The sequence below is a fragment of the Macaca nemestrina genome, chromosome 6, assembly GCF_043159975.1.
Source record: "Macaca nemestrina isolate mMacNem1 chromosome 6, mMacNem.hap1, whole genome shotgun sequence".
NCBI lineage: Eukaryota > Metazoa > Chordata > Mammalia > Primates > Cercopithecidae > Macaca > Macaca nemestrina.
This window is the reverse complement of record NC_092130.1, coordinates 46,314,767-46,324,041: the sequence shown is the minus strand read 5'-3', so window position 1 is coordinate 46,324,041 and position 9,275 is coordinate 46,314,767. Positions and strand designations below refer to the sequence as shown.

General features: G+C 57.4%; 1 protein-coding gene across 1 annotated transcript in view; it reads left to right on the top strand.

Annotated features, from left to right (window-relative positions):
• The first annotated feature begins 964 nt into the window (after window positions 1–964).
• LOC105467144 (transcription factor 7) overlaps window positions 965–9,275 on the top strand; it is a 33,540-nt gene continuing 25,229 nt past the window's right edge. Inside the window, 3 exon segments of the mRNA XM_011716585.3 lie at window positions 965–1,240; window positions 1,406–1,472; window positions 1,999–2,123. Coding sequence (XP_011714887.1) covers window positions 980–1,240; window positions 1,406–1,472; window positions 1,999–2,123 — 453 coding nt within the window. The 5' untranslated portion in view covers window positions 965–979.

Sequence of the window (9,275 nt, the reverse complement as noted above, 5' to 3'; positions counted from 1 at the left end):
GTCTCCGGGATGCAGGTTCTAGTCATGGAACCGAGTTGGGAGAGTAGCAGGGGCTGGGACTTGGAGGATCGGCTGAGGTCTGATGCTCTTGGCTGTGTTCGCGGCTCAGAGCCGTCGCCTGCCCGAGGGGCCCGTCACAGATGTGTGATGTACAAGCTCTGCATGCAACAGGAGCTCAATAAATGTGCGAAGGGGGGTATGCTTGTGTTCGCGCTGCATGCAGGCAGCCTAGAAGGAAGTCTCTGATTGGCACAGGGATGGAGGATGGGGCAAGAGCCGCGACTGCGCCGCGGAGTCCCAACGCTGCCGGTTCCCTGGGGTCCGAGCACAGCCTCAAGCAGCCCCAAGCCCTAGGAAGCCCCCAGTTCAAAGCACAGGGCGCACTGGAGGCTGAGCACCATACAGTTCAAACCAAGGCTGCAGTGGTAAGCCACGCCCAAGTCCCAAGGGCCTAGGGGACTCCCGCCCTCGGCAGCTGGAGGAGAAACCTGGGCGCAGGAAGCAGGGGGAATATCGGTTGTAGCTGAGTAAGGGGGGCGTCAGGAGTTTCCTTTAGAGTCTCTGCGTTTCGGAAGAAGGGTGATCATTCTCAGGCTCGTCCGACTTCTCGCTCGGGGTGCGCTCCGGGAGAGCGAGCCCTTTAAGGCTACGCCCAGTGGGCGCGTCCCGGCCTCACCCGGGAGAGGAGGGGCGGGGCGGACCTGTGTCCCGCCCCCGGCCGGGCCCGCCCCCACCGCCCGCCCCGCCCCCGGCACTCGGCCGGCGGCGCCTTTGATGTTCGGACCCGCCAGCTCCCGGAGCCGCTCTGCCCAGCGCCCTAGCCCGCGCCTGCAGCCCGCCCAGGCGGAGTCAGCCCGCGCTCCGCCCGCCGCAATCCGGGCTCGGAGGTTCGGACTCCGGGCTCGCCGCCCCCCGGGCCGGCTGCGCGCCCCGCACTCCCCGCGCCCAGCGTCCCGCGCCACGGCGAGCGGAGCGCACCATGCCGCAGCTGGACTCAGGCGGGGGCGGCGCGGGCGGCGGCGACGACCTCGGCGCACCGGACGAGCTGCTGGCCTTCCAGGATGAGGGCGAGGAGCAGGACGACAAGATCCGCGACAGCGCCGCCGGTCCCGAGCGCGACCTCGCCGAGCTCAAGTCGTCGCTCGTGAACGAGTCCGAGGGCGCGGCCGGCGGCGCAGGGATCCCGGGGGTCCCGGGAGCCGGCGCCGGGGCCCGCGGCGAGGCCGAGGTCGGGGCCGAGGTGAGCCCCCGCCGGCGCCGGCTCCTCCCCCGCGGTCGCCGCGCCCCGCCGCCCCAGCTGCGCGCGGCCCTCGGGGTCTCCAGCGCGCAGGGCGTCCCTGCCCCGGCGTCTGCCCCGATCCCCGCGGTCCCACCGCCCCTCACTCCCCTCCGGTTCTCCCTCCAGGCTCTCGGGCGGGAACACGCTGCGCAGAGACTCTTCCCGGACAAACTTCCAGAGCCCCTGGAGGACGGTGAGTTTCGGCCCGGCCCGGCCCCCCTTCCTCGCTCTCAGGCCCTGGCCTCGGTGGGACGGGGACGCCGAGGACCGCTGGAAGCCGGGTGCCTCCTCCACCGCTGCTCGGGAGGCGGCAAAACCCAGGGGTGGGGAGTGGGGGGCGGGCTTCCCGGGCGCCGCCGGGTCGAGTCACTTCCGGTGCCCTGACCTTTATAGGAGTAAACAGACCCCCGCCATGCCCGCCTCCCCTCCTGCCCAGGTGACTGACTAATCCGCCGTCTTCAGGAGACAGAACTGGCCAAGGTTTCTTGGTTGGAGGGCGAGGGGGGCGGGGGGAGGTCAAGTAGTGGCCACCTCGGGGAGGCCTGCACTCCAGGTCCTTCCCCTACAACTTGGCACTGCGGATACTCCCAACCCGTTTCTTCCCAAGTCAGGAACTTGAAGGGGACCCCTTGGCAATTCTTTTTCTCTCAAGAGCAGACAGCCTTCAGTCCCAGCCGCCACCAGGGCTGGTGTGTCTGACCCAGCTGTGGTTTTTCCAGGCCTGAAGGCCCCGGAGTGTACCAGCGGCATGTACAAAGAGACCGTCTACTCCGCCTTCAATCTGCTCATGCACTACCCACCCCCCTCGGGAGCAGGGCAGCACCCCCAGCCGCAGCCCCCGCTGGTAAGTGGACCCGGCAGTCAGTGCCGCCCTGTGCTTGCAGCCTCCTTGATCAGGTAGGTGAGGCACGGGCAAGAGACTTCTGCCTGGAACAAAATAGACGAGACTCCTGTGCTGGTCTTTCTTCCCATACACACCCAGTGGGATCTGAACCAAAAGGAGAACTTTGCTGAAGGAAGGAGAGGCCGCCCTGGGGCACCCCCTTGCCCTCTGGCTCTTGGCTTTTGTCTTCCCAGCTTGCTCATAAGCAGGTGCAGTCTGTCCTGGTGCGGGGTGATGCCAGGGTGGGGTCTTCTTAGAGAACTTCTGAGTCGAGACCACCGTCGCTCCTGGCTGCTCTGATCTGATCTCAGAGCTTTGCAATTAACTTTCTAACTAGCCCAGGAAACCCTGAGCCTCCTTGGCGCTTGGAGGAGTGGGCAGGAAAGCTGATCTGTTCAGGTGCCCTGGTTGTGCAGGAGAAACGTGCTGTACTCGGCTGTGTCCTTACTGGCGTGAGTGCACCCTTGCCAAAGAAGGACCCTGAACACCATGTGTGGAAAGTGGGTTCTTAGGAAACTGGCTTGGTCTCAGACACACCAGGAAGGGTTGGCAAAGGTGCTACAAATCAGAGATGTTGAGAAGGGACCAGTTTAATGAATTCGGGAATTAAATATTTTTAAGTCCCAGTGCTTTGAAAACATTTCATGATCATTACAAACCATGCCCATTGGTGCAGATGACCTAAAGTGCGAAGAGCCTATTCTGAGTGCTTTGGAGCAGTACAGCTGTGCTTTTAAAGAAATTCCTATTCGTGTTTCACACTCTTCTCAGTTGGTCCAAGTTGGGGTGAAGGTACATGGAAGGTTTGGAGACTGTGGTAAGCGAGTGTTGGGTGTGAATGTAAGCCCAGTGCAGGTGGGGCTAGCAGGCTGGAGGCTCACATGGCTACAGTGGGGTCACCAGAGGGAGGAGAGTAACTGCTAGGCTGTTTCAGACCAGGAGTGAAGAGGGTGGTTCTGAGAGCTGCTGGATGCCAAGTCAGTGGGAGTGAGAAGACATACAGGCTTTCCAGAAGCCCAGGCTGGAAAACCTGTTATATGGCCAGCTCTAGAAATGAACTCCTTGCCCTTTGGGCCCCTATTTCCTCATCTGTAAAATGAGCATGTTTTCCAAGTAGTCTCTGTATCCGACTTTCTGCTCTGGAGTGGCTTGGTATATGAGGTGGTTCACTTCCTTCCAAGTCTGTGAGGTGAGGGGCGTGCCCCCCAGCATTCCCGCCCGATACAGTGACTATACCCAGAGAACTCACCCTGCATGAGCCCATGCTTAACGAAGATGCATTTTGGATCCCTACAAGATGTAAACCCTTAGATTTGGGACCAGGTTAACATAACTTACCAGTGCCAAACTTCTGACAGGTGAGCCACTTGCATGGGGGCCGGGGTCACCTTGGAACCATGATTAGACAAAAGGCCTAGGCCCAAGGCTCCACTCCAGCCTCCTGGGGCTCCACAGCAGCGCAGGGAAAAGGCCTCCTTTCGGAGGTCGTCTAGTGGTGTGGGCAAGTGCTGGGGGAGTATCTGGAGCAGGGAAGGCCTTGTTCTGCTGTCAGGGTATGGGTGATGGAACCATTTGGTGTCCTTTGGCCCACATGGGTCAAGAGTGGGCTCTAAAAGTCAGGACAGTGCGGGAGGCACACCACCACTGACCTGGGTCATTCATTTTTCACCTTTCAGTCTTTCTCAAGCTACAGCAGATACATTTCTATGTATCGTACCTGCTCCTATAGGTACATAGCCCCTTGCCCTCCTCCCCACGCAGCCACAGTCCCCACCGTGTGGCTTCTGGGCACACATGAGGAGAAGAAGGACGGGCTCTGACACTGGCTCTCTGTGCCCTGGCCTCAGCTGCTCTGTGGGGCTGCAGAAAAGGACAGAGGCAAAGGTGTAAGCTGGAGTGACACTGGGTGAGGAAGATGTATGTGAATGTAGGGGAACCTCTTTTAAGCAAACCTGACAGTTATAAACACATAGCAAGTCAGAGTATTTGCTTGCATTACCTGAAGACGTGTGGGCATTTAAAATGTGATTGGGTTTTACCAAGCAAAGTGAATCCACCCCCACATTTTAGAAGCACATTTATCATTGGATTCAAGGTTCATGTGTCTGGAACCCGGAATGATCCTCTTATCTTGGGTCAGGAGCCCCTTGCAAGGGCCCTGAGGAAAAATTGCCTTTGGAAGATTTTTCCAAAGCTGGTCACTTTCCCAAGCCCATCTTTAAAGGACAGACAGCTTGCTGCTCGGGTCCTGCCACAGGCCTTAGATCCAGGCCCCCATGCCCTTTGCCCGGTCTTCTCTGAGGGCACCCATGTGGTCAACACTTAGCTGAGAGGCTTGAGGCCAGTCATTGGACCTCCCTTGGGAGCGGGGAAAGCCTGTACCAGGGACCTGCTCTGCCCATGTGGGTGGGATGCCCATGCGGCTGCTGTGTTAAGAGACCTCGAAACAGGCCAGCTTGAACCTTGCCGGGAGCAATGGGCTGAATGACCACCCCACAGCCAACTGCCACGGGACATACTTTTTTTTTTTCTTCCGAAAAGGTTCCTTCTTTTTGGTAGTTGGCTTCTCTTAAGCTTGTTAGAGGAAGAAAAAATTAGGTCAAAGTTTATTCCATGAACACTGTCAAGCACCTAATGTAGGCTTGCAGGCAGTTACTGGCCTAGACCAGTAACCAGGGTTTTTTTGTTTTGTTTTGTTTTGTGTTTGTGTTTGTGTTTTTTTAGAGACAGGGTCTCACTCTGGTGCCCAGGCTGGAGTGCAGTGGTGTGATCTTGGCTCACTGCAGCCTCGAACTCCTGGGCTCAAGCGATCCTCCCACCTCAGCCTCCTGAGTAGCTGGGACAACAGGTATGCACTACCATACCCAGCTAAGTTTGTTTTTGTTTCTGTAGCGATGGGTCTCACTGTGTTGCCTGGGCTTTGGTTTGGTTTTGTTTTCTCTTCTCTGCTTTGAGACCTGAGAGTAGGTGGAGGTGGTGAGTGGGAGGATAGTGAGCTGATCTTAGGCTGTACTCTGGGGGGATTCTGGGATGAGTAAGGCATCGTTCCTTAGGCAAACTCAGGTTCCTGAATGCATACAGCAGTGTAGTCAGTCTTGTCATATCCAAAAATGATGTGAGGCCGCGTTGCGCTGTGGCTTCTTCTATGAGCTCCACTTGGAGTCTGTAGCTTGGACAGATGCCGAGCCTTTTGCCATTTTGATGAAATATCCAGAATAGACACATCCATAGAGACAGAAAGAGGATTCGTGCTTGCTAGGGGCTGACGGAAGAGGGGCCCAGGGAGCGACTACGCATGGGTATGGGGATACTTTCTGGGGTGATAAATAGGTTCTGGAATTAGATAGTGGTGGCAGCTGCACAATCTTAGGAATATACTAAAAGCCACTGAATTATATACCTTTAAAACAGCGTATTTCACGATATGTGAATTACATCTCAATTTAAATAAGAAGGCTGAAGCCTTTGGCTGTTGCAGGCTTGGGGCCATGTGTCCCTGTCCCTGATCTCCACAGCCATTCCAGATGCCTAGGGATGCCCCAAGCCAGGGGGTCAGGCGTCAGGTGTCAGGTCCAGCAGAAGGAGCCTCACTGAGGCAGTGGACTCATGTTGGGACTCCCGGCAGGTCCAGAGCGTGCCCGGGGGAACAGGAGGTGAGGGTATGAGCAAGGCTCCAGCAGAGGAAGGAAGTGCTGCTGACGCATGGCCAGCCTGTCCGAGGAGCTCTGCAGAGATGAGTAGGTGCAGGAGCACCCACCGGCTTCCACATGCTGCAAAGCGAGCCATGGGCCTTGCTGAAAAGGATTAGTTATTGGTGTTGAGCGCCAGTCCTGGTTGGAATGAAGCCTATTAGGTGGGAATTTGGCACCAGGCTGGGTATCAGGTACTGGACCCCCAGACTGGAACCAGGCTCTTCCCCTGGGAGTGCCCGGCTGAGCAGAGGAGACAGATAGAGACCTGAAGCAGAGCTGGCCAGAAGAGTGCTGTCACTGAGGTGTCCCGGGCAGAGCCAGCCCCAGCCCCGGCTGTGAGGGAGGGCCCACTGAGCAGCACTCTGAAGGCCACAGGGTTTGGATGAAGACAGAGGAGGGACTGGCAGGCCCCAGGCTTCCCTCTGAACACATCCCAAACCTCCCTACTTCTCTGCAGTCAGCACCCGAAGCCCCAGCCATCGCCATCTCTCACCCAGACAGCAGCAACAGCCTCCAGAGGAGCCCTCCCTCACCCCCAACCCCCATCCTAACCCACAGTCCAGGCTTCATGTAGCAGCCAAGGGGTCCTTTAAAAACAGAATCAGATCACATCTCTTACCTGATTAAACCCTGCATTAGCTTCCCATTGCTCTTGGAGTAAGGTCCAAGCCACTCACCACAGCTGAGCGCCTGGGTGGCCCCCACCAGCCGCCCCTCATCACCTGCACCAGCCTCTTGCTGTCTCCCTGACGGCAGTCCCCTCCCTGTCCTAGGGGGTCTTACAGCCAGCAACTTCTTTCCACCCCAGGACTCCTACACTGCTTCCCTCCGCTTGGAAGTCTCTGCCGCAGCCCTGCACATAGCCGCCACCTTTTCATTCCTCACTCAGGGCTCAATTCAGATGTCTCCACCACAGGGAGCCGCCTCTGACCATTCCCAGTGGGCCCCTCCTCATCCCTCGACTCTGGCTGCCTTGCCCGCCCTGGCAACTCTTTAGGCTCAGACGGTTGGCACTGCTTTACAATGCACTCACCATGCTTAACCCAAAGAAAGCCCGGCTGTTCGTTTCCTCCTCTGCACAATGGGAGTGGTGAGCCCTCCTCCCAGAGTTGGAGTGAGGACCAGCAGCAGTGCCAGGGAGGGGCCCAGAGAGGTGCCAGTGCACCCTGGCCAGGGGGAGTCAGCCATGACTGAACCCTTGTCCCTTGCTGGCCTGGCTCCCAGGGGGCCAGTGGTGGCTCACTCATGGGCCCCACATGGACTTGGGCACGGAGGGGTCTGGAGGTCTGAACCCGGGGACTGGGGACTCAGGTGTACAGGCCACCTACTCACTACCCTGCCTGACCCAGAATTCTTAGGAGGGAAAGTGCTATCCCTGGGGCCACCAGGGAGCCACAGCCACTCATTCCTTCCTCAGAATTCTCTCCTGCCACCACAAAGATTGATCTGAAAGAGACTCCCCTTCCTTGTCATGTAAAAGTCCTTTACATGAGACATTAGAAGCTTAAGCTGTTTTGTTTTAAAAAAAAAAAAAAAAAAAAAAATGGCGCAGTGGCTCATGCCTGTAATCCCAGCACTTCGGGAGGTCAAGGTAGGTGGATCACTTGAGGCCAGGAGTTCAAGACCAGCCTGGCCAACATGGTGAAACCCAGTCTCTACTAAAAATACAAAAATTAGCTGGGCATGGTGGCACACGCCTATAATCCCAACTCCTCTACTCGGGAGGCTGAGGCAGGAGAATCGCTTGAACCTGGGAGGTGGAGGTTGCAGTGAGCCCAGATCAGCCACTACACTCCAGCCTGGGCAACAGAGCCAGACTCGTCAAAAAAAAAAAAACCAAAAAACTCTCATGGCCATCAGCCTGGGAAGCCATGGCCACCCTGTGCGTACCCCTCATTCTTGCCATGATGCCACAGGTGTGGGCAGCCTCCTTGCAGCCTCCCCTGTGGCTCTGGCTTGCTCCCGGGCTGCCTTCTTTCCCAGGGTGAGTGATGTTCTGTACACATCACTCCTTCGTTTCCACCTTGACTTTTTCCTGAAGCATAATACCCACACAGAATTATGGGGTCAAGGGGCAGGAAGAGTCAAGGCGTTTGCTTCCCTGGTGCCCCAGTTCGCTGTAGGTTCTGAGCTGTGAGTGTCCCGTGCTTACAGTGGCTCAGCACAGCTGACATGGAGTTCTGCCTTGTTTGCTCTGCATTGAATAGGTTTGTGGTGGGCAGTGCGACTGTGAGCTATTTTGAATTACATTTCTTTCCTTGGAAGGCTGCCTGCGTAGTATTGGCTATCACATTTGAAAAATCTGCAGCCTCTTCTCCGCTGCTCCCAAGGTGGGACTTTGAGGGTGGCTCCCTCAAAGCCAGGAGAGTACCATGAAGGGGGCCGATGCTGCAGACCCCTGGTTAGAGCCAGGCTTCCTGCCCCACCCTGTCCTGGGAGCAGGGAGGGATGGCTGGGAATTCAGGGTGGCTTGCCCCTCCTCTGGAAAGTCAGGGTGAGTACCAGCTCAGCAGGGCAGAAAAGACCTTCCCAAGACCCAGGGCTGGCAAAGAGCCGTGGATTGGTTGCTGAGACCTGGGATCCTTCCCCCAGCTCCACCAGGTTCCACCAAGCCAGTTTCCACAGCAGCACTCGGGAATATTCATACCAGCACTGCCACCTCCTCAGCTGCTCTGAGACTCAAGTGAGCGGGGCTGAAGCAGATGAGGGTGGCCCCCTTTCTGGGTCTGTGGAGACCATACCCCATCCCCTGCCCCTCCAAGGAGGGAGGTTTAGCTGAGCTTAAGCAGGGCTCTGGGGGTGCTGGTTTAAAGTCACATAACTGCTGAGGTCAGGTGGGTCAGGGGTGGGCCCAGAGCCTCCTGGAGGTGCAAGGCAAGCCACAGCCCCTCTGAGCCTCCACAGGCTGTTGCGGTCCCAAAGCCATACAGTCACACCCCTCACACCTTGTGACTGGTGCTTCCTGCTGCTGTGTACAAACAAGGCTCCGTTGGAGGAAACAGGTGTTTTATCAGGTCACAGGGGCCCCCACCCCCAATGGTACAGTGCACAGATCCTCCTGCTGCAGGTGGGGACAGGCAGGCCAGATCAGGGAAGGGACTTATCCAAGGCCCCTTAGAGGAGTGGACAGAGGGAAGGTGTTGAGTCTGCGCGATGCACCCTCTGATACTGTATCTGCCATTCTTTGGGTGGCCCTGGGTGAGTTACTTAGCCCTCTGGGCCTTAGTTTTCTTATCGAAAACTGAGGATAATGAGGGTTCTCACCTGTTTGGGTCAGTATGGAATGGAAAGAGACAGTGTATGTGAAACCCAGCACACAGTAGGTGCCTCCTGAGTGGCAGTGGTGGTGGAGGGAAGGCCTCTACTAGGAGTGTGAGTGCTCCGAAAGCTGAGGTGGGACTGGGGCCTTGGCTGCACTTTC